This window comes from Brassica napus, chromosome C3, assembly GCF_020379485.1.
Source record: "Brassica napus cultivar Da-Ae chromosome C3, Da-Ae, whole genome shotgun sequence".
Taxonomy (NCBI): Eukaryota; Viridiplantae; Streptophyta; class Magnoliopsida; order Brassicales; family Brassicaceae; genus Brassica; species Brassica napus.
Window position 1 is genome coordinate 18446526 of NC_063446.1, and position 25439 is coordinate 18471964.

At 36.9% G+C, this 25439-nt stretch overlaps 3 protein-coding genes across 6 annotated transcripts; all 3 read left to right on the top strand.

Annotated features, from left to right (window-relative positions):
• Window positions 1-318: 318 nt before the first annotated feature.
• Window positions 319-3289, top strand: LOC106385549 (squamosa promoter-binding-like protein 13A). 2 transcript variants are annotated; one of them, XM_013825463.3, is made up of 4 exons: window positions 320-1318; window positions 1930-2415; window positions 2492-2616; window positions 2682-3289. In XM_013825463.3, exons 2-4 carry the CDS (start codon window positions 1967-1969, stop codon window positions 3152-3154), a joined length of 1047 nt encoding a protein of 348 aa, XP_013680917.1. In that variant the 5' UTR covers window positions 320-1318; window positions 1930-1966; the 3' UTR covers window positions 3155-3289. The 2 variants fall into 2 exon arrangements, with proteins under 2 accessions (XP_048606864.1, XP_013680917.1); XM_048750907.1 differs by having other exon boundaries at window positions 319-2415.
• A 5544-nt stretch (window positions 3290-8833) lies between these two features.
• On the top strand, window positions 8834-9940 carry LOC106385548 (protein transport protein Sec61 subunit gamma-1). 2 transcript variants are annotated; one of them, XM_013825462.3, is made up of 3 exons: window positions 8834-9118; window positions 9205-9320; window positions 9399-9698. In XM_013825462.3, exons 1-2 carry the CDS (start codon window positions 9025-9027, stop codon window positions 9318-9320), a joined length of 210 nt encoding a protein of 69 aa, XP_013680916.1. In that variant the 5' UTR covers window positions 8834-9024; the 3' UTR covers window positions 9399-9698. The 2 variants fall into 2 exon arrangements, with proteins under 2 accessions (XP_013680916.1, XP_013680915.1); XM_013825461.3 differs by lacking the exon at window positions 9399-9698 and adding an exon at window positions 9732-9940 and having other exon boundaries at window positions 8858-9118.
• Window positions 9941-17551: 7611 nt separating this feature from the next.
• On the top strand, window positions 17552-19131 carry LOC106388463 (probable UDP-arabinopyranose mutase 4). 2 transcript variants are annotated; one of them, XM_013828539.3, is made up of 3 exons: window positions 17552-17971; window positions 18056-18306; window positions 18450-19131. In XM_013828539.3, exons 1-3 carry the CDS (start codon window positions 17642-17644, stop codon window positions 18946-18948), a joined length of 1080 nt encoding a protein of 359 aa, XP_013683993.1. In that variant the 5' UTR covers window positions 17552-17641; the 3' UTR covers window positions 18949-19131. The 2 variants fall into 2 exon arrangements, with proteins under 2 accessions (XP_013683993.1, XP_022554969.1); XM_022699248.2 differs by having other exon boundaries at window positions 17572-17971; window positions 18441-19131.
• Window positions 19132-25439: the final 6308 nt, after the last annotated feature.

Consider the following 25439-nt stretch of genomic DNA (forward strand, 5'->3'; position numbering starts at 1 on the left):
AAAGAAAGTTTGACATTCTTCATGTAAATGTGATGAAACTCTATCGGATGTTCATTGCTCCCATAACAGAGAGGCTTGTTAATCTCAGTAGTGAAAAATCATCTTTGTCCCGTAAGAAAATCGGTGATCATGTTTGAGAACTAATAAAATCGGATGGATTGCTATTGCTATATATATATATATATGTATTGTGTACTATATAACATTAACATAAAGTTGTGGATAGTTGATGGAAATAAAGTAAATATTTGGATAATCACATGCTTAAGACATAACATGTATATACTGATTATAAATCAGTTGGGTGTAAATGTTCAAAAAAAAACCAGTTGGGTGTATTTACATTTATCGTTCAGATAAAGTGGGACATGGACAGAAAGACAATAGAGCATGATTATTGGAGGGTTTTTAAGGTGAAGTTCTTAACGGATTATAAGAATTTGACTCTTAACTTTTAACTAAAAAAACTAAGAACCGACTCTTAAATAAAAGAGACATGTTCTTATATTCCGCTAAGAAATCCATCCTAATAAATGATTCTTAGCTTTTTTAGTTAAAAATTAAAAGACAGATTCTTATATTCCGCTAAGAGAACCTTCCAATAATCATGCTCTTATGACCCTTCGTGCCTCTACGATTTTTAAATCTGTTTATGTTTGGGAGATTCTTTAATTCTAACATGAAAATACAAATTTTAGCCTTAAAATTTTTGAAATCCTAATTTCAATAATAAAATTAATATTAAATCCAACCTGCATGTTTTATATCCATGTCCCAATTGATAAGACAACTGTAGCATTAACATATAAAATATATATTTTTCTTCTGAACAACTAAAATATAAAATATATAAACATTTAATTAATATTATTGTGTACTTTTCATTTCAGAGTTTCAAACTTGTTGGATGGCAGACAAATAAACCCCACAAAACAAATAAAGAAAAAAAAAATACAAGAGTTAGCAGAAGAACAACCAACAACAGCTGTCCCTTTCCTCTCTCTAAAAAAGGATATCAACAAATCCTATATTAGGAAAGCAAAGAAACAATTAAAGTAAGCTTCGTTTTGTAAACTTGTTTTTAAACTTATATATATATATTTTAAAACTTAGTTATAGGTTTTTTTTTCCTCTTTCGCACTCTCTCTCGCTGCATTATTGCAGCAGCAGGCAGCAGCCCCTCTTGTTGTCGACTTGTTTCCATTATCTCTCGCAAAAGAAAATCCATCTTCTCTCTTTCTGACTTGTCCATTTTTGTATATTTCGTTTTTTTCTTTTGCGGTTTCTTCTACTGACTACTGGTTGGTGCATGGATTTGGTAAGATTGCTCAACGTTCAATTACCGCACCTTTTTTAACCGATAATTTATGATTATGAATAACATGTTTCATCTTTCTTTAATCTTTCTCTTTTTTTTTTTTGAACTTTCTCCTTTTTGCATTTTTAAATTCTTGCGGAGGATGTTAGTAATTTTATGATGAAGTGAAACATAAAACTGAAAGTTATATATTTTTCTTGTTTTTTTTTTCGTTCCTTTTTTCTTTTTTTTTTTGATCAAAAAAAAAAAAAAAAAAAGATCTGTTCTAGTTGTACATTTCTGCACTTCCCATTACCTTTTTCAATACGATAAGCTTTGCCCCTTTTTGGTAATTTGTAATTAACTGTAGTCAAAACAGAAAATTGGAAATAATAATTGTGTTTTTCAACTGAAAATTAAAAAAGAGTTTTTTTTTTGTGTTTTTCTTGAAATTACACACCTTTGTGTTTCCCAGCATCAAAATGACTAGGGTTTCATGTTTGAAAGTTGATTTTTTCTGTTCCTTTCTTAAACCTCGTTGTCAGTTTAGATCAACAGGACCAAAAGAAGAAATCTTGAGACTGTAGTTTCTTTTTTTTTTTTTTTTTTGAGACTGTGGTTTCGTTTTATAGTGATTGATAAGAAGAAAAAAACAAACACAATCTTTAAATGGACTGGAACTTCAAACTCAGCTCCGGTTCTTTACCCCATTTCGATCAAGAATCTGTACCGGATTTAACTCCAATAGATGGGTCATCATCATCACCAAGATTGGAGCCAAAAGGAGAGTTCTCATTTGATCTAAAACTAGGTAGGAACATCGGAAACTCCTCCTCTGCTTTTGGTAATACAGAACAAGTGACATGTCTAAGTAAGTGGAAAGAGACTACTGCCTTTCCCAAACCAGAAGCTTCAAGAAACTCTGGTTCGTCCAAAAGGACAAGAGGGAATGCTACTGAAAACAACCAGATCCCGTTTTGTCTTGTTGATGGATGTGATTCTGATTTTAGTAACTCTAGAGAGTATCATAAAAGACATAAGGTCTGTGATGTCCATTCTAAAACTCCTGTGGTTACAATCAGTGGTCAAAAACAGAGGTTTTGTCAACAGTGCAGCAGGTAAACTTGTAAGTATGTTGGATAGTTGAACATGTGCTTTTGTGTATTAATAACTTTACCATGTCTGTATACGTAGGTTTCATGCTTTGGAAGAGTTTGATGACGGGAAGAGAAGTTGTAGGAAACGTCTTGATGGACACAATCGTAGAAGACGGAAGCCTCAGACCGACCACATCGCTCCTCCTGCACACTTCTTCCAAGGTTAAGAAATTTTTTGTTTCTTAGGATCCAATATACTTAGTTCCTAAGCACCATTTTGTTGTCAGGTAGCAAATTGGTGGAGTTTCCTGGCGCTTCACATGTGTTTCCAACTACATCTGTTGCGACCTCGAGCTGGGGAAACGGTCTTGTGAGCGAAGCTATGGCCAATGGTTCGAGTTACGGGCAGAACCAGAGCTATGCTGGTTCTTCTCCTGCAAAGACCGGCATTATGTTCCCAGACTCTTCTTCTCTAAATAGCACAGGGAAACAGTTCCCTTTCTTGCAAGAAGAAGAGAGCTCGAGAACAGCATCCTTGTGTGAGAGAATGACGAGTTGCACGCATGACTCTGATTTTGCTCTCTCTCTTCTGTCATCATCTTCCTCGTCAATACCACTTTCTTTGTCCCAAGAAGCAGTAGATACGGTTTTTTACAGGCCCGCATTGTTTGAGAATGTAAGTGCAGTCTCTGATGGGTCAGTTACATCCGGTAATGAGGTTGTGGCTCTTCCACAAATGTTTCCGTTTCACTGGGAGTAGTAGTAGATAGATTGAACCAGAGAGATGTGTGTAAGGGTCTCTTTCTCTATTTTCTTCTCTTCCTCTCTAATTTCTCATGTTCTTCATCTTGTTAAATGCTGAACTGTTGGTGTATAATGACAGTCAATTAGTTGATGTGGGTTGTATTGGTCCAGCAGCAAGTTAAGAATGGATAAACTCTTAGTTGGTGTCTAGGTTGTATTGATCTAGCACCAAGTTAAGAGTAGTGATTGATCTCAAAATTCACTCAGAAATAGGATACATAATTACAATAACGTGCATGAGAAGTAATCTAAAAAAAACAAATAGACTAATTAAGTATGAAAAAGTGCGTGTTTTATTGATAATGCGAGCTGGTACAACCCGAAGGGAATCTGAGAACAAGAGAGTACAAAGGCATTAGACTATAAGTTTGATATGAAGAAATTAGAATGGGATTCTTTGTGGTACCCTTTTATAGGTGTTGATGGTGTTGATCATAATGGCGCAATCTCCGGCGAGTTTTCATGTGCATTTATGGTCCACTTAAATGCCTTGATTTTTTTTTTTTATGTTTTGGTTTTGATTATGTCAATTCGGAATGGACCCTTCGACCTTCGAGGGACTATTGTCTTCTTTTTTTTTGCTAGTGACACGTGATCAGACTCTTGGACTGGGTCTGGAGTGGGGTAAAATCCGTCTCTAAAAATAGTACCTCCCCCCGGAGTTTAGCTTGTCTCAGGTCATCAGACATGTTGGATATTGATTCCGACTTGGTTGGTGTATCTGAGGCCGATGGTTTATGAAATCCGAATCCCGGTTCGAGATTCCAGTTTGGCGAATTAATTATGAAATTTTGATTGATGCATATCAAGGGATTTTATTTTCCTTCTTTAGAAAGTGAATCGTTTGTGGCATGGCAATCATCCATTTGCGGTTTCCGATGATTTGTTGGTCTTTGTAGAAGGTACAAAACAGTCGATAGAGGGTGCCATTTCAGTATTTGTTGAGTTCGCGACATGGGCTGAGTTGTGTAGAAGTTTGGAGAAATCAATGGTCTATATGGCTTGTGTTCCGACAAAAATGTGCAGCTCGATATTAACCAATTTTCCGTTTGCTGAAGGGGAGCTCCCAGTGCAGTATTTGGGGTTACCATTGATTACCAAAGCGATGACAAACATGATTACTTGCCACTAATTTAAAAGATCAAGCTTTTATAAACACTTGGACGAGTCGGTTCTTGTCATATGCCGGCCGACTACAACCGATTCGTTCAGTCTTGATGAGTACTGTTAATTTCTAGGCTTCAGATATATCGTCTTCCAGGGCAGTGGATCAAGGAGATCAAACAATTATGTTCTGCATTTCTTTGGTCAGAACCGAAGCTAAATACCACAAGAGCTAAAGTAGCATCAGTGGACATCTACAAATTTAAGATTGAAGGAGGATTGGGACTAAGATCGTTGAAAGAAATTAATGTGGTAAATGATTTGAAACTTATTTGAGGTAGGCTCTCAGAATTGACAGAGTTATATGATGGAGTCCCACCTAAAAGGTAGTAATGTTAAACTTATTTTTACAAACTGGTCGAATTTTCCCGCCAAAACTACAAAATCATGTTTTCCCTCAAAAACTGCAAAATTGTGTTCTCCCACAAATTGTAAAATCGCATTCCCACTAAATTTTTTTTTCTTGCCAAACCATAGTTATGGTTTTTCGATATAACCACAAAATTGTATTTTCGCACCAAAACTGTAAAATCGCAGTTTTCACTGAAATTGGAAAATCATGTTTTCCCGCTATACCGTGAAATAGTTTTTTCCGTCAAAACCACAAATTAGTGTTTTCTGCTGAAACAGAAAAATCGTGTTTTCCGCCGTAGCCATGAAACCGAGTTTTCTCAGAATAGATAGCGTTTCCTGCCGAAATTGAAAAATCGTGATTTTCCACCAAAGCCGCAAATTGCATTTTTGATTTTTTAATTAATTAAATATATTAAGTTAAATAGATTAACATGATCCCCACTAATTTTAAATAAAAACCATTTAATAAATGAGTCTTAACATAACTACCTTTTTTGTTCAAACATAACTACCCATTTAAAACACATTAAACTAAATTGGTCTGTTTGACAAAAAAAAAAACTAAATGGGTCTAAATAGGAATTTATTTATATTTAAACTCCATTTAAAACCAATTGAAAAAAATCATTTTAACATCCCTACATACATCTACAAATGTTAAGGAAAACCATTGATAACAACATCAAAAACAAGCTTAGTCTAATAATGAGCACAAAAGGAGTGAAGAAATTTATAACTTATTTTTTTATTTGGAAGTAGAGAGTAAGTTCTCTGGAGCATTACAAACATGGAAATTGGAGTGCATATACATAAGAAAAGGAGGAATTAAATTTATACGCATAACACTATTTTGGTTATGATATGTTACATATTGTTATGGAAAGTGCCAAAAATACCTTTCACTGTGCGTGTTAACGTGAATGAGTGCGTCCTCTCTTTATCTTGGAAATGAATAAAAATGTTTTTATTTTTCAAACTCTTGCTAGCGACGAAGAAGAGGGATTTGAAGAGAGTATGTGGAAATCTGAGTTCAAGAACGGAAAATTTGAAATTAGCGATGAACGGTTCGGTTGTGCGGCATAAGTAGGATATTGAAAGTTAGGGTTCTGGTGGTTCTTTCAATTTCATGGCGGCGTGGTTGAGTTTCCAAAGCCAATGAATCAAGGTAAGTTTTGTTTGATTTCATATAGTCTAAGTTTCGAACCGATCTCGTCCAGTATTGACACAAATTAAATTGGTAACACCTTTGATTTTTCAGATTTGGTCACCTTCGGTGTTTTCTTCGTTCTTTTCCAACATAAGGTTCTTGGTTAGGGAGACAGTGATGTGGTGTGATGATAGGACTATACTATATGGGAGATGTTCATGGTATAGTTACCCAGAAGAATTTAAAATAATATGATCTATATACGTATGTGCTTCCATGATTGTGTTAAATGGTGTGAATGCTCTGCCTATAATAAATAGAAAATGTTACACTTGTATAGCTATGGTTGTCTTTTTCACTCGTATTGACTATAGTAGACATGCTTACTATAATCTTCACCTCATTCAATTATGTGTGCCTATTCTATATGAGACAATGTAATAGTATAATTTATTTTATATATATATATATATATATATATATATATGTATATGTATTGTGCATGTTGTGTCTATAGTAAATGGGAAATGTTAGTTGAAATAGTTGGTTGCAGCATTGTGAAATTTGTTGTGCATGCTCTGTCTATAGTATATGAAAACTATTACTACTATAGGTTACTAATATTTTTATCATAGTTTCATATATGTTGCAAAATTTATTTAGTTTCACATATGTTGCAAAATTTATTTAGTAAATTTTTTTTTGTAAAATTCGTAAAAGTATATAAAATATAAAAATATTTATTTAACTTTGAATATAAATATATAATTTATTTTAAAATTTAAAACAATTAATATACAATTAAAATTATTATTTTTATTATAATTAAAATTATTTGCGGATCTCATGGATTATCTGCAAATTTAGGACGACCTAATGCATAAATTAACTTTTTTTTCTTTGTGGTATATGTGGATCGGAGTTTTAAATTTTAAAAATTGACTCAATCCACAGCAGGATTGATTAAAAAGGGTGGGTTTCCGATTCCCAGCACTAATAAGCTGGCAGACGTGGGAATAGAGTAAACATGTAATTAGGACCAAAGCTCGCCCAGCCTTTTAAATATTTGGGCTTGGGGATAATTATATAAGCAAAACATTTGGGCTTTTTGGGTGTAGTCCGTTTGAGCTTTAAAAAATTGGGATTTTTAATTTATTTAATTATTTAGCAAATGTACTTATGTTTTAAACAAATATAGAATTAGTGTTAATATTTTAAATAAATATAGAATTCCTATAACTATAGCGGCATCAAAGTCTAGTTTTAGCATTAGTGTTCATGTCTTAAACAAATATATAACTTATCTCCTGCCAAGACATGTTGAAGCACTGATTGTATACATGCTTAGTTGGAAAGATTTGATCCAAACTTTTAGATATTTTTAAAACTTTATCTTATATTGATATATATGTAATAATTAAATATTTTTTTATATAGCTCTTGTTGATAATGAGAATGTAGGAGTTACTGAAGAACATCCTAATCTTGATCCTGCAGTTTCTACTGTTTATAGTTGGAAAGATTTTGTTTTATTTCTATTCGCTATTACTGTTTATTACGTAAAATAACGATTTTAGTTTTGGATTTTATAAACATATACGGATGATAATTTATAAAGCTCAAAATGCCGAAAAAAACCTATAACCCTTTTAAGACCAGACTTTATAAAAGCCGAAAAAAATTCTGAACCTGACCGAGCTTAGATGAGAAAGGGCTTTTGCGGATTTTGGGTTGGGTCAGGCCGGCCAGCCGATTGGCATCCCTTGAATAGAGATGAGTCGTATAGTGACAAGAATAGATGATACAAAGCCCAATATATTCTGTATGCTTACGTGGCAACTTAGTCCACCTGTTATCGTGTCTCGCTTTGTGATTGGTCTTCAAAAATTCTCTGATCTTTTGCATCTTTCATCGTTTCCTCCGATTTCTTTCGTCATTAAAGAAAGAAGAGAAATTTACGCAATGACATACTTTGAGCTTGTGTCTTTTCTAGTTGACATACTTTTTGCTTGAGGTGTACTTTGGACTTGCTTTTATGACTTTATTGGACTAAATTGCCCCTAGTTACTAAACTTGAAAGCACACTAGTCTCGTCCGTTTTTAAAGACTCATTATATAAAGCTATTTTGGCATTAATACGGATAGGTTTATGGAGTTCTGGGCTTCAATCTGGACCATTAGATTGTTTTCTTTTAAGATAGATCCATTGGCTGATGTTTAACATAGTACAAGTAGCATGAAAAGGGAAAAGACGTCTCTGTTCATTAAATGCTTGGTCTCTTTTGTGGTCAGATAGTCCTTTGTGGAATTGAAGTGTGGTCAGGTAAGGCGTGGTCAGTGGCAGCGGAAGGAAAGCTGTGTTTAGGTTTTGGTGGCTGTGTGCACTGGCGGTGGCTGTGTGCGTGTGTGGGCATGTGGTCAGCATGAAGTAGCTCACTGGTGGAGGCGTTGATGGGTTGAGTGTTGGGGTCAGGGACCAGAAGGCTTCCGGTGGAGGTTTTGTGGTCAGGGATATGAGTGAGTGAAGTGATTGTGGTCAGCACCGACCGTTTGTTGACCACAAAAATCCAGTTTTGAGCAGATGTTCAATCGTCTCTTCGGGAATCTATATGTGCAAAGACACGTTCGGGAATTTTGCATCTGGCCGTGTATTGTCGCTGGTAGGTAGGTTAGAAGAAAGGATGAGAAGAAAAGGAAACTGATAGATTAAGTGTTTACAACATCATAAAAGGATTGAAAAGTTGCAGAAAGTAGAAACCTTTCATCGTTTTCGATCAAAGCAAGGTGACGGTCTTCTAAAAAATTGGAAATCGAGAACAGAGTCGGAGAAGAGTGGTGTTCCAGCCGGAGTTGATAATACTATTTTTTTGTTTTGGGGTTGAGAACTTAAGAACCGGTGAAATCGTATGAATCTAATAGCTGATTTAGGGTTTGGACATAACTAAATGATGTGTATACGATTAGGAGTTTTTTAGTTAGCTTTAGGTTTAGTTGAAAAGAAGGGTATTAATGTCATTTCATTACTGAGAAGTATACCTTATGTTGAAAGTATACCAATATGTTAAAACGGTCGGTAAAAGTATGTTAAAGGGTAATTTTTTCAAGAAAGAAACACAAAGAAGATTCAGATCATCAAAAGCAAGCAACCAACTATTATCGCCATGGACGCCATTGATTCCGTCGTTGATCCTCTCAGAGACTTCGCTAAGGATAGCATCCGTCTCGTTAAGCGTTGCCACAAACCAGATCGCAAAGGTATTGTTTTGTTTTGAAATCTATTGATTCTGCTGGATCTCGACCTGTGAATTGACCTAAGCGATGGTTTTGATTTTCGTTTGTAGAGTTCACGAAAGTTGCAGTTCGTACGGCGATAGGGTTTGTAGTGATGGGATTCGTTGGCTTCTTTGTGAAGCTCATCTTTATTCCCATCAACAACATCATCGTCGGCGCCACTTAGGTATATTCTTTCTTTTTCTTCAATTTATTTCAGATCGGTTGTATGTGAATGGTGTGATTCAACAATTGGTTGGTGTAGCATCAATTCTTGTTAGGACCCATCATGCTTCTCCTGTGGTTGGATTATACAATGGTGTTCTCAGTTGTGTCAAGAAAAAAGGTCTTTATGTTTAGTGCATTCAATATCTGAGTACTTCATATTCAATGAGAGATTGTTGAAATTTATCCAAACAAGTAGCTTTTGATCACTGTCATATACAAGTCTAGAATCTGATCAATGTAAAATTTGTGTTGAGCATTTGTCATTCAAGGGAAAGATGGTTAACGAAGAAATTTGCTTTTTCAGTAATCATTAGATGAAAACTGTTGTTTGGGAACTACTCTTCTAAGTCTTTGTTTGGTGTGTTTGCAGGAAGCAAAGAACAGAGTTTTGAGAGAGAGAGAAAATTAGAGTTTTGCTGTTACAAGAAGTCACATGTCACTTCTATGTTTTCATGTCATCGGATTCCATTTGTTGCTATGTTTTTTTTCTTTCTTAATTTGTTCGCGACTGAGATTTCAGGAAGTTGTGACCTAGGATTTCATGTATACACTTGGTCTGTCTCTCTTTTACACCCCAAACCTCGACCAGTCCCCCCACTACATGGTTAACAAAATAGAAAGACTGGCTCGTGAACACATTGCAAAAACATATAACCACAAACCTTCAGGATTTTTACAGGAAAATGGCCTTTAGACTCCAACAATTTGCGTCGTGTCTTTTTAGATCCAAATAAAACATAAGTACGAAATCATTCCTGAACTGAGATTTTTTTAAAATTTCGATCCAAATTTGATTCCGTAACATGAAATTCTACCTTGACTAACTAATTCTATCCGACTATACATGGTTTATCGTTAGTCAACCGTTAAACCATGCCTAGTCGGATAAAGAAAAAGTGTTGATTTCAACTCGTATAATTTTGGTCGTGCTTTTTCGGACTTGAACAATGAGTAAGTGCGATCTCATACTCAAACCGAACAATAATTTGAATTTCATACCCGAACTTTAGTTAGAATCCTACCATTAATTACTGTTTGAATCCTACCCGAACTTTAGTTATAATTTGAATCCTACGATTACTGTTTTTTTCTAAAGTGAAGGTTAGAGAGAACCTCTTTTGTGATACATTTATATGTGGGATATCAACTTGAATTTTTTTTATTTTTGCTGTCATGTGGACTTCAATTTGCTACAATAATGGTAGTGTGACTAAATCTGGAATTTTGGGGACGATAAATATTAATTAATAAGAGTTTTAATAAAAGATTCTTTTTACATAGTTTGAAGACTTATGTGTAAATATATAACTTCGAAAAAGTTTGGAGGCCAAGGCTATTATTCACTAAACTATGCTCAGATTGGGTCATGAGTGTAATCTTTCTGTTAATATATCGTAAAAAGGTATTGGTTGGGTTCACCAATATATACATGAGGCTCACGAATATATTGTCATGGTCGGTCAAAACGTATGTAACCAGCTTGCATAAAAACACTATTAAATGTAATCTGATTCATTATTACCAATTTACAGGAAAAATCGTATTTTAAACACCGAAAGTGTCACTTTCTAACACTTTAGACACTAAAGGTTTTTCACTAGCACTTTAAACATTCAAAGTGACATTTTTATCATAATAAACCTCCAACGACGTTTTCCAGTTCATAGACGACCGATACTGTTCATTTTACAAATTAAAAATTGAATGAAGTTGGAAAAAAATTATAAAAAATTCAAAACAAAATTAAAAAAAAAAAATTAAAATTCAAAAAACATAAATATTAAAATTTCAAACTTAAAAATAAAATAAAATATTAAAAATTCTAAAAATTCAAAAATAAGATCTAAAATTAAAATGTCAAATTTAAAAACGAAAATAAAATTTGAAAAATTCTAAAATAAGATCTAAAATATTTTAAAAATAATAATTTCAAATTTTTCTTTATTTATTTGTATTTATATATTTAGAGCATAAGTGTCTTTTGCATCTTTAGTGAAACATTTTTGGTCATTTTCTTTCTTAGAAAATCTTTTTGGGAATTTTTTTTTAATTTTAGATCTTATTTTATAATTTTTTTTTAAAAAAATAAGAAATTTCTTTTTTTAATTTGACATTATAATTTTAGATTTTATTTTTGAACTTTTAGAATTTTTAATATTTTATTTTATTTTAAGTTTGAAATTTTAATTTTATTTTTTATGTTTTTTGAATTTTTAGATTTTTAAAAAATTTTGTTTCAAATTTTTTACAATTTTTTCCAATTTCATTCAATTTTTTTCTGTATTTTTCTGTATTTTTTTTTTTTTAAAAAAAGAAACCGACACGTCATCATTTTGACCTTTAAAATGAACCGTACCGGTCGTCTATGAACAGGAAAACGTCTTTGGAGGTTTATTATGATAAAAATGTCACTTTGAAGGTTTAAAATGCTAGTAAAAAAATTTTGGTGTTTAAAGTGCTAAAAAGTGACACTTTCAGTGTTTAAAATGCGATTGTCCCCCAATTTATACATTAATATTGTGGTCTTATGCATACAAAATAATTAGTTAAACATCAGTATGAAAATTTATGTTTTTGCTTCTGTTTTTTTTTTCTTTAAACGAAAATACTATAACACTACAAATGCATACGTTATCAATGGATGCAGTATGTTAAAAGAAAGAGCCATTTAAGTGATTTCGTGTCGATTATCAGATAAAGTATGCAGTATGTCTTAACATTTTTACAAAAAAAAAAAAAAAGTATGCAGTATGTTAAAAGAAAGAGCCATATAAGTAATTTCGTGTGGATTCTGATCATTAGTATATAAATAATAATAAAGCAAAGACATCGAATTCCCACTTCTCATGTTACGGTTGATCCTTCATTTTCAGAACTCGATATAGTTCACTACCTTATCGTGAGTTTATTAAGATTTGTAACGCAACAACGCCCTTTTGTCATTACTTTCATTTCAATTGTCAAAATGTTGGTTTTAGCTAACTCCAGTTATTGGCACCTCAAAAGAGATATCATCTTATCTTATGTGGCAAAAGATTACAAGGCAAGTGTCTGTAATGAAAAATCTGACACGATGAGATGTGATAACTATTGTCCAAGATGCGGGAGCCTAAAAAACTGTTACTCATGCCATATTTGAATTCTTCAGTTTTGTAAACATGGTCCCTCAACAACACCGTCTAGTCCTAACATCTTTCCGCTACCGAATATTTATGCCAATATGGATTACCTCAAAGAATTACATTGTTGAACCAGAACTCTTATTATGGATAATTTGGTATATCTAGAAGGCTCGGAATGACAAACTATTAAGGATGATAGACAGGGATCCTTTGGAGTTAGTCTAATATGTAGAAAGTGAGTGTCAGACTTGGTTTAGTGCGAATGAGATGGTACCTCCCTTTCCGTAGGAGCATAGTTGTGAGGAACCCAAAGTCATAAGCTTGGAGAATATATATATTGTGGATGATTCATGGACTTCCACATCGCAGTTTAGTGGTTGTGGTTGAGTTTGGAAGGAAAACATGGGAAAATACAACTTATGGAGATGCGAAACTTAAGAAGGCGAAATACTGCTTTACTGTCGGCATTGGAAGCACTGTGATGGGCAATAAAAAGTATGTTACAACATTCGCCATGTCAGAGCTTTGGGACAGATTGCATAGATTTGATTGTGATGATAAAAGAGCCTCATGTTTGGCCAAATTTTGTAACAGAAATGGAGGCGAGCAAGACGCTACATATATGTTTTTTGAATTTCAAGATATCTCATATCCCGAGAGGAAAAATGGAATTTTGGGCTTTTTAGCTAAGACCGCAAGATCCTTTCATAGAGAGCTTTGTTAAATCGGTTGTTATATTCTGATCTGGTTACCCAGACCACCTCAAGTTTGAATAATATAATAGCCGTTCGATGTCAAAAAAAAAAAATTAACTAGAGTTATTGGCAATTTAAAATTTAATTAACTGAAATAGTTTCAGAAACTGTAAAACAGGAAAATAGCTGGGAAAAACAACTCAAGGAACTGGCTTTACGGAAATAGTGGTATCAAGAAACAAAGAAAATTCTTAAGATATATAGATGGAGATTTGATTTGATTTTTAGCTTTCTTGTTTCACTTAAGCAATTCCAATATTAGTTTGTACCTTTAACGTTTCTTTCGTTAATCAGTAAAGGTACAATAAAGACAAAGTTTCATTTGATGGTTTAACGAAAACATTATTTTGTACAAGGTACTGATTAACAACTGAAGTATTGTACGTAGGTTGATCTGTTGGATAATTTCAATTAACTTAAGGAGCAAGTTAACTCATTAAAGTGAAGTTTCATGGGTTAAGGAAAAAGGAAAACATATCGAGCTTAGGAATGTTTCCATATTATTATTAGGAAAAGATGTAGCTTCTTCCTATATAAACAGTTCTCATGGAGAGATGTTCCATCAAGAGAAACACATTGAAAGGTTTAGTTTTGAGAGAGTTTCTAAATCTAATAAGAAGAGAAGTTCTTATAATCTTTGTGTTTGTGCAACTTTAATTGGTATCAGAGCTCCAGGTTTCGAAGGTCGTTTACAAGAGGAGTTGTAACTTCGATCAAAACATGGGAGACGATTCTCAAGCACGTGATAAAGGTCTTGAGATGAAGAAGTACATACGATGTCCGATGCTAACATCGACCAACTACACCGTATGGTCGATGCGAATGAAAGTGATGCTTCGTTTATACGAAGTTTGGGATACGATTGATCCAGGGAGTAACGATGCAAAGAAGAACAATATGGCGATTGCTCTAATCTTTCAATCAGTCCCGGAGGCGTTAATACTTCAGATTGGAGAACATGATACATCGAAGAAGATTTGGGAAGCTATCAAATCCCGTAACCTAGGTGCTGATCGCGTGAGAGAAGCAACGTTACAAACTTTGATGTCTGAGTTCGACAAACTGAAGATGACAGACACAGACACGGTGGATGACTACGCAGGAAAACTTTCAGGCTTAGCATCGAGAGCAGCCGCGTTAGGAGAGATAATGGAAGCATCAAAGCTGGTAAAGAAGTTTTTGAAGGGACTTCCAAGAACGAAGTTCATTCACATCGTAGCTTCGTTAGAACAAGTGCTGGATCTAAATTCAACGGGATTCGAAGACATTGTTGGGAGATTGAAGGCTTTCGAAGAACGCATCAAAGAAGAAACCCAAGATGAAGGTCAATCGAAGCTCATGTTTGGAAAGAATGATATGCAAGGTAGTGGAAGCCATAACAACTCGCGAGGAAGAGGCATAGGTAGAGGTTATGGTGGAAGAGGAAGAGGACAAGGAAGGTCTAATGTTTCTGATGGTCATAACAAAGGAGGAGAAGCTTCAGACAAGACCAAGAAGGACTACTCTAAGGTTAAATGTTGGCGATGCGACAAGATGGGGCACTTCGTGTCACATTGTCCTACACGACCAAGAGAAGAAGCTAACCTAACGGAAACACAAGAAGCGGATGCATTATATATGCATGAAGTAGTATTCCTCAACGAAGAGAGAGTGTTTCCTAAGAGGTTTGATGAATACGATGGAAATACGAGTATATGGTACCTTGACAATGGTGCAAGTAACCATATGACAGGCAAGAGAGAGTTCTTCTCAAACCTAGATGATAGCATCAAAGGCAAAGTCAAATTCGGTGATGGATCAAACATCGAGATTGTTGGGAAAGGTTCGATCACGTTCATCGGAAAAACAGGGGAGAGAAGAGCACTCAAAGATATCTACTACATCCCAAGTCTTAAACACAATATCATAAGTCTTGGACAAGCAACCGAGATGGGTTGTGAGGTTAATATGAAAGAAGACTTACTGATGCTGAAAGATCCCCGTGGAAGGCTATTAGTACAAGTCGCAAGGCAACCAAACCGATTGTACAAGACGCCAATGGAGGTTGAATATCCGAAGTGTCTTCAAATACAAGAAACTGATGTTACATGGACGTGGCATGCACGGCTAGGACATGTGAACTTTGGAGTCATGAAGAATATGGTAGACAAAGAGATGGTAATAGGGATGCCTCAGGTGATACACGAGAAAGATGTGTGCAACGCCTGCTTAGTTAGGAAGAAAACTCGGAAGTCTTTCCTGCCTAAAGCAAAGTATCGAGCATCACACGCATTGGAGTTGGTACATGGTGACTTGTGCGGTCCGATATCACCATCAACACCAGCAAACAATAGATATGTATTCGTCTTAATTGATGATTACTCAAGATATATGTGGACGATGCTGCTAAGAGAGAAGAGTGAAGCGTTCGATCGGTTCAAAAAGTTCAAGGAGTACGTGGAGAATCAAACGAAGCTACAACTCAAGAATTTTCGCACCGATAGAGGAGGAGAGTTCACATCTTCTGATTTCATTCGTTTTTGTGAAGAAAACGGTGTAACTAGACATCTCACCGCATCGTATACACTATCAAGAAACGTGGACGAAGAACCAGGATCATTCAAGCTTCCTCATATTGATGTTATAGAAGAAGGAGATGGTGATGAGCATCAAGATCACCAACACCACGAAGAGCAAAACAATAATGAAGAAGAAGAAGCTGTAGACGCAGGTGAACAAGAGCAAGTAGCAGAGAACAACGATGCAAACCAAGACCAGCATGTAACATCAAGATATGGTCGTAACATCAAAAAACCAAAGCGGTTCGATGATTACATCCTACTTGCTGAATTTGAAGGTGGCAGACTCTTGCTCACCATCGATGGTGAACCAGAAAGTTACATCGAAACTGCAGTGATACAAGCGTGGATCGATGCAATGAAGGCAGAGATCGAATCTATCATCAAAAATAAGACCTGGAAGCTCGTCAAGAAGCCGGCAGGTGTGAAACTGATAGGTTTGAAGTGTATCTATAAGATCAAGAGGAATGCAGATGGAATGGTGATCAAATACAAAGCAAGGCTAGTCGCAAAAGGCTACGTGCAACAACAAGGCATAGACTTCGACGAAGTATTTGCACCAGTTGCTCTAAGAGCTTGGAACATCAAACTCGACCGTGTTCTAAAGGAGATGGAGTTCACGAAGTGCACCAAGGAACCTGCGGTATATCAAAAGAAACAGAAGGGGGAGCTTCTGATCATAGCTATATACATCGATGACTTGTTTGTAACAGGGACTTCGCTCAATGTTATCAAGCAATTCAAATATGATATGTCAAGAAGATTTGAGATGTCAGACCTCGAGATGCTTACATACTATCTTGGTATAGAAGTAACGCAAGGAGCTGATGGCATTCACATCAAACAAGAAGGATACGCGCAAGGTATACTTGTCAAGACGAAGATGGAGTCATGTAACTATACTCACGTTCTGATGCACACGAGTTTGAAAGTATCAAAGGCAGAGGAGGAGCCTGAGATTGATGCAACATCGTATCGAAGCACCATAGGATGCTTAAGAGAGAGTCATAGAGAAGCAGTGAAGCATCTATACTCACGTTCTGATGCAACATCGTATCGAAGAAATGCGATGCACCTATTAACGGTCTATGGAAGTTCATCGGAGTTCAGAAGATCAACATACCCGAGATTCGAGTTGGAATTAAGGGGGAGAATGTTGGATAATTCCAATTAACTTAAGGAGCAAGTTAACTCATTAAAGTGAAGTTTGATAGGTTAAGGAAAAAGGAAAACATATCGAGCTTAGGAATGTTTCCATATTATTATTAGGAAAAAATGTAGCTTCTTCCTATATAAACAGTTCTCATGGAGAGATGTTCCATCAAGAGAAACACATTGAAATGTTTAGTTTTGAGAGAGTTTCTAAATCTAATAAGAAGAGAAGTTCTTATAATCTTTGTGTTTGTGCAACGTTAATGATCATTTAGCAAAAAAAAAACGTAGGTTCATGACTGTAATTTATTCCATTTGGTTAATGGTTAATTTATGTACCCAAAATGTTACATGTTCTGTATAGAAACAACTATGCTTTTTAAGAAACAGGACAAAAAAATATTGAAATAGACCATAACTTCGATCAACTAAATTTTCTCGATAACGAGATTTAACCTATATGATTTCTAGTGATCGCAATATTCAAACGACTACAAATTTATAAAACATGTAGAACATTTGGTAGACACTGTTTAACTTGTGCCAATCCTTTGACTGTCGGTTTTCCTATATGTCAAAAAGTTTGGGAAATAAATGTAATTTTAGTTTCTAAAACCGTTATATAAACCATCTCCCATTCCACTCAAAAACAATCATCTCATAAACAGTCGTCTAGCTATCAAAGTACCAAACATGGCGGGCTACAACCTCGAAGCTATCGAAGCCGCACCGTTAAAGGAAGATGTCGATATTGTGATCCCAACGATCAGGAGCCTTGACTTTCTTGAACAATGGAGGCCATTTCTCAAGCATTACCATTTAATCATTGTCCAGGATGGAGACCCTTCGATCAATATCCGAGTTCCAGAGGGTTATGACTATGAGCTGTACAACCGTAACGATATTAACAGGATCCTTGGTCCTAGAGCTAATTGTATTTCCTACAAGGATGGTGGATGTCGTTGCTTCGGCTTCATGGTTTCCAAGAAGAAGTATATCTACACCATTGATGATGATTGCTTTGTAAGTCTCTTTTGCTATCCGCTCGTTATGCATAAAGTTTATATTCACATTTCTCAACTCAATGAAATCATTGAAACAAAAAAGGTGGCAAATGATCCAAGTGGGAAAGAAATCAATGTGATAGCTCAACACATAAAGAACCTTGAGACACCTTCAACACCACACTACTTCAACACTCTCTATGACCCTTTTAGAGATGGAACTGACTTTGTGAGAGGATACCCTTTCAGTTTGAGGGAAGGTGTCACAACCGCCATCTCTCATGGCCTTTGGCTCAACATCCCTGATTACGATGCCCCGACCCAGCTCGTGAAGCCTCGTGAACGAAACATCAGGTCATAATATACAAATCAAGATCCTTGATTTTTTGTAGTTTTGGTTAATGTCCAAAAATATTTCCATTCAGTTTGATTATTTTGGTATATGAGTCTATGACGTATTTATAACCTGGATATAAACTCTACAATAGTCCTTGCAGGTATGTTGATGCAGTGATGACAATCCCAAAAGGTGTATTGTACCCAATGTGTGGCATGAATCTTGCTTTCAATAGAGAGCTTATTGGACCTGCTATGTACTTCGGCCTTATGGGTGAAGGCCAGCCCATTTCCCGGTACGATGACATGTGGGCTGGTTGGGCAGCTAAAGTGGTGTGTGACCACTTGGGCTTTGGGGTCAAAACCGGTCTGCCGTATGTGTGGCATAGCAAAGCGAGTAACCCGTTCGTGAACCTAAAGAAAGAGCACAAGGGACTTCATTGGCAAGAAGATATGGTTCCTTTCTTCCAAAATCTTCGTCTCTCCAAAGAATCTGACACTGCCGCTAAATGCTATATGGAGTTGTCCAACATGACAAAGGAGAAGCTTACTGAAGTTGATCCTTACTTTGAGAAGTTGGCTGATGCAATGGTCGCTTGGATTGAGGCGTGGGAGGAGCTTAACCCGCCAGTTGATGGAAAAGATGTCAAGGCCAGGTGATAAAGAATTGAAGATGATGAGTGATGCCTGCTGTGTTACTGCATGAATAAGTACGTTTAAGTTTGTTACTGTATGGTCTTTTATTTATTTATTTTCGTTTTGGAAGTGTGCTTCGTACAATAAGTTGTGTAATTGTTCTTTTTGTGATTTGTCAAAGAATACTCTGTGTGATTGTTGTGTTTACTTTGCTCGACATACTGCGTGCTACTTTAAATTACATGGACGAATTCGTTAGTTTAGTCGTACTCCCACAAACATTTATTCTATCAAACGGAAGATTGTTTTTGTGAAAACCGGACCCAACATAGCTGAAAGGGCCTAAACAAAATGTATTTCAATGAAGTAGGATTCCATGACCTATTTGACAAAAATCCACCAATATAAAGCAAACCTACAAGAGGGAAGGGAAGAATGAGGGTTGAGCATTTCCATAAAACCTCAATGAAAAAAGTTTTAAGAGCTCCGAAATCTTTACCCAACATTCACCACACAACATAACAAATTTTTTACCTAAAACATCTAGTAAAGCAAAAATATTCAACACGAAATAAGAATAAATTTCGACGGTGTCAACATGAGATCATGCCCCCCCACGTCTCTCATGCTCTCGCGTGAGAAATCACCACTTCACGTGGTCTCCGTGAATTCCACGCCTTCACGCGACACGCAACTTCACTTGGTCCCGCGTGATCCATACCACCACTTTCACACGATAATGCCACCTCACCCGGTTTCCACGTAATATGTGCTCCACATTCTTTACTTCACACACAGGAATGCACGTCGCATGCCTGCTCTGGCGATAAATCATATCACCTCAAGTGGTCTCCACATGATCCAACAAAAAACGATGAAACACCCGAGATGTACTCCATCATGTTGCACGCACAAAAATAGGCTTAAAGCCCTTTCCTATATCATATACGCATGTTTATTCCCCACTCAATGCAATCACCTGCATACAAGTCTCAATTATCTTACAACCAAATTCGTTTTAGCAACCTATGAGTAGGTGTAGGTGTCCACACATTACAATACAATATATATGTGTATGTATATATGATAGTTTACTTATCAAACAACTACACGTATAATTACAGATAACATGTAGGTATGAATGGTTTAAATATAAACTTTTACTATCAAGCGATAATGAAAAAAGTAAGAAGAGTTCATATCAATCGTCATCTTTTCATTAGATCTGCGAAAAGAAAAGAGAAAAGAAGTAAATCAGAAATTTACGGTTTTCCAAAGACTCGGGATCAAAAATCTAAGAGAAAGAACAAAAAAAGAAATAAGTAAAAACAAGAATTAGGGTTTTGTACCTTCACTCGTGACCGGATCTAAAAAGAAGACAAGATAAGATCTAGAGAATGAGACATATCGTTGTGGATCTACAGTGGCTTGGTTGCGTCACCACCAGCGCGAAAAGACTTTGAGGCAACAATGACACACCATAAAATGTTGGCTACCTTTTTTATGGCGACCATGCCGGTGTAGTGGAATGTAACAACAGACCAGGCACTGAAAAAGCCAAAAATATTTTTGGGTTGGAACCACATCTATTATTTAAATAATAATAACAGTGAAAAGTTAAATATAATATTAAATGGATTCGAACTTATACCCTTTTATACCAACAAGAGTTATAACCATTTGAGCTATTGCAATTTTGATAAAAATGGCCGAAAATATATATAGTTTTTACACGGCTGAAAGTACATGTTTCTATAGCTTCTGCTCTGTGAAAGTTTTAAAGGAGAAGTACCAGTGAACTTTACAAAATTTTGACATTACGCACTTCAATGCATTTAAACAAGTCAACCTTAATTAGTGACGGAATGAATAGTTTAAATGGCAACCCGCCGACACCATCATCTTTTGGAATAACCCATGTTCTAAAAATTTCTCTCTTAAACAATTTATCGACCGAAATGTAAAATTCTCAATTTGAATTGCCCGTGCTAGAATGGTCTATCTCGCGGCAGTTGGCGTTTCTATAACGCCGCATCCCGCGGCCGAGAATTCTATGTCTAATCCTACCCCAAATTATTTATGTGGTACAGTGGGTGGTATCAGAAGATATGCGATGATACTTTACATTTATTGTTATATATATCGAGTCCTACGTTTTAGGAACATTCTGTTAATATGTAACTTAACCTCCAAGTCTATAGTCTGTATATATACTCTCTTGTATTCTCATTATGATATATCAAGATACATTCTTAACATGGTATCAAGAGCAAACCGATAACCCTAAATTTTTTTTTTCAGCCGCCACCTTCTTTCGTCTTCTTCTTCTTAATACTCTTCTTCTTTAATCTCGATCTCAACACACCATGAATGCCCCCTTTGATCAGGTTGATGCAACGCTCAACTTATTGAACGTTAATATGGTCAACATCACCAAACTCACCTCCACGAACTACATGACATGGAGTCTTCAAGTTCACACTCTTCTCGATGGATATGACTTGGCTGGATACATTGATGGCACCAAACCAGCACCGGCTCCAACGACCACAGTCAATGACGAAGTAACTGCCAATCCCGAGTTCAACAAAATGGCGCCGTCAAGATCGCCAAGTATACAGCGGTCTCATTGGCACCCTCTCCCCGTCTATTCAGGCACTGGTCACCAACACCAAGACCACGCGCGATGTCTGGAAGTCGCTCAGTGCCACCTATGCAACGCCAAGTCGTGGACACATACAACAACTCCGCTTGCAACTAAAGCACTATACCAAAGGAGACAAGAGTATTGATGAGTACATGAGGGGCTTGACTAGCCGCTTTGATCAACTTGGTCTTCTAGGCAAGCCATTGGACCATGAGGACAAGATTGAGTACATCATTGATGAACTACCCGAGGAGTACAAATATGTAGCTGAACAAATCGAGGGACGAGACACGACTCTGTCCATCATTGAGATTCATGAAAAGCTTATCAACAAAGAAGCTAAACTCATTGCTGTCTCTGCTCCGGTGTCAAGCTCAATCCCAGTGACTGCTAACGTTGCTTCGGCTCGCCCCAAACAGCATCAGTCGCAATACAACAGAAGCAACAACGGCTCAAACTAGAACATAAGCTACAAATCCAACAACTCATCCATGCAGAAACAAGAGAACCGGTCAACCAAAGGATATCAAGGTCGTTGTCAACTCTGTGGCGTCTTCGGTCACAGTGCACGTCGATGCACACAGATGTCTCAACAATATGTCAACACAGGCAGCTCTCCATTTCGCCCCTGGCAACCACGAGCAAACATGGCCGTAGCAGCGCAAAACCCCACTAATGTGTGGCTCATGGACTCAAGAGCAACACATCACCTCACCAGTGATCTTCACAACTTGTCTCTCCATCAACCATATCTAGGAGATGACTCCGTCATGATAGGCGATGGCACTGGTCTCCCTATAACTCACACTGGTTCCATCTCCCTTCCATCTCCTGCTCGCACTTTAAGATTAAATGATGTTTTATGTGTTCCAAACATTCAGAAAAATCTTATCTCTGTTTATCGTCTATGTAATACTAACAAGGTGTCGGTTGAATTTTTCTCTGCTTCCTTTCAGGTGAAGGATCTCTGCTCGGGAATCCCGTTAATCCAAGGCAAGACCAAGGATGAGTTGTATGAGTGGCCAGCCAAACCCTCCACCCTTCAATCCTTTTTCGCCTCTTCACCACCAAAAACAACTCTCCCGGTTTGGCACTATCGTCTTGGCCACCCCTCTGCCTCCATTCTCAAGACTGTTATTTCAAATTTTTCTTTACCTTTTTCTCAATCTCTAACTCAAAACATTTTGTGCTCAGATTGTGCCATCAATAAAACTCACAAACTACCCTTTCACCAAACCACCATTACCTCTTCTCGCCCTCTTCAATACATTTTCACCGATTTATGGAGTTCTCCAGTTGTTTCCATTGATAATTACAAATACTACCTAGTGCTAGTTGACCACTACAGCCGCTACACTTGGCTATATCCTCTGAAAGTTAAATCCCAAGTAAAAGAAACATTCAAAGTGTTCAAAGCGCTCGTCGAGAACTTCTTCTCCACCAAGATCGGTACCTTGTTCTCAGATAATGGTGGCGAGTTTATAGCTCTCCGACATCTCCTGGCAGAAGCTGGCATCTCTCATCTCACCTCTCCACCACATACACCAGAGCACAACGGTATATCGGAAAGAAAGCATAGACATGTCGTTGAGACAGGTCTCGCTATGCTCACACATGCCTCGATGCCGAAGAAATACTGGACTTACGCATTCTCCACAGCAGCATATCTGATCAATCGCCAACCAACTGCGGTCCTCAACATGGATTCTCCATTTCACAAGCTCTTTGGTACTCAACCTAATTATCACAAGTTAAGATTCTTTGGCTCTCTCTGTTTTCCTTGGTTGAGGCCGTACACAGCTCACAAACTTGAAGACCGGTCTACTTCTTGCGTCTTTCTCGGATACTCTCCAACACAAAGTGGCTATCTGTGCCTTCAACCACACACTGGACGCATATACGTGTCAAGACACGTACGGTTTGATGAGCTTATCTTCCCGTTCAAAACCTCCTCTCTACCTGCTGTGAACAGCCCAGTTCCAAACCCTGAACCCACACCCTTCTCTCCACCAGTAACCATCGTACCACCATCACAACCACCTGCTCCCACAACCTCTGTATCAAACCCATCCTCTCCACTCGTACAGCAAACGGGAAGCTCGAGCTCAGGTCCTTCTCTTCCGGGTCAGGTTAATTCTTCCACTCCTTTGTTTAGTAATACTAATGATGATAACATGAGTGCCGAGTTGCCAGCAGGATCACATCACTCTGCTCCTTCGCCTCAAACCTCTCCAGTTGTGTCTCAGTTACCGTCTGAGCAACAACAACCCTCACCATCACCATCGGCGCAAAGCTCACCATCTCCAGAGCCTGCTCAGCCGGAGAACACGCACCCTATGCTCACAAGACGCAAAAATCAAATCAGCAAGCCAAACTCGAAGTACAACTACTCAGCTGCTCTGTTTTCGGTCATTCATACTGAACCAACTACACTAAATCAGGCGCTTAAAGATAGATGTTGGCGAGGCTCTATGTCTACAGAGATTGATGCGTTTGCACGTAATGGAACCTATGATCTTGTGCCTTGACAACTGCATTACAACGTTGTAGGGAACAGATGGCTCTACAAAAACAAATTCAACTCTGATGGTTCTCACAAATGCTGCAAGTCACGCTTGGTGGCGAAAGGGTATAAGCAAGAATATGGCCGTGACTACACAGAGACATCCAGTCCGGTTATTAAAGCCACAACACTTCGTCTTGTCCTCGACATCACAGTCAGCAACTCCTGGCCGATACAGCAGCTTGATGTCAACAATGCTTTCCTCCAAGGGACTCTCACGGACGAAGTATATATGGATCAACCACCTGGCTTCGTTGATGCAGACAGACCGGACTACGTATACAAGGATGATCACAAGCTGGTGGGATTGATGCAGAGATGGTTCAAAGTTACAGCTTAGTAGAAGGAAGACTTAACCAATTTTGTTACAGCATTGTAAAGTCTCTTTTTAGGTTTTTTTTAGTCTTTGTAAATGATTATTCTTTCTACTTGATCAATAAATTTCACATTTCATCAAAAAAAAAAAAAAGAATAAAATACTCATTACCAATCATGGCCAAGGTCGATCTCAAGCATTTGGTATTTGTTGGAGTAAGCTTGAAGCTGTTGGAACAAGCATGAAGGCTTGCCGAGCAAGCTAAAAGAAGTTATAATCCAATTGTGTTTGAGATAAAGATAAAGATGTATTTTAGGAGTTATCTATAAGTATATTATGACTTTACTAGTAGGATAAGGATTTATTTTTAGCGATATATATACATCCATCAAGTTATGATTAGATTGTATGAGTTTGAGAAGCTTAAAGTTTTTGAATGAGTTTTCTTTAAGAGATTAATATAAGTTATTCTTATACTTCATTCACATACACAAAGAGAAATCGGATATATAGTTTCAATACTTGGTATCAGAGCAATAAAATTGAAACTATGGGTTATTTTAAGGTTGTTACGACGAAGCAGGAGGAAATAGGATCATCATCGATCAAGTGTCCCATATTGAGCGCCACGAATTACACGGTTTGGGCCGGTGATCAAGATGAAGATTTTTCTAAAAGTACACAAGGTGTGGTATATCTAGCTGAAGGAGGAGACGATAAGAAGAACAACATGGCCATGGCATTGTTGGTCCAATCGATTCCTAAAATCCTTGTTTTACAAGTCGGTGAATTGGACATAGCAAATAAGGTTTGGGATGCAATTAAAACAAGACACATGGGAGCTGATAGGGTCAAGGAAGCTCATCTACAAACACTTATGGCAGAATTTGATCGACTTAAGATGAAAGATTACGACACCATTAATGAGTTTACATGCAGAATCTACGAAATCTCTTCAAAGTCTGCTGCACTTGGAGAATAGATAGAGA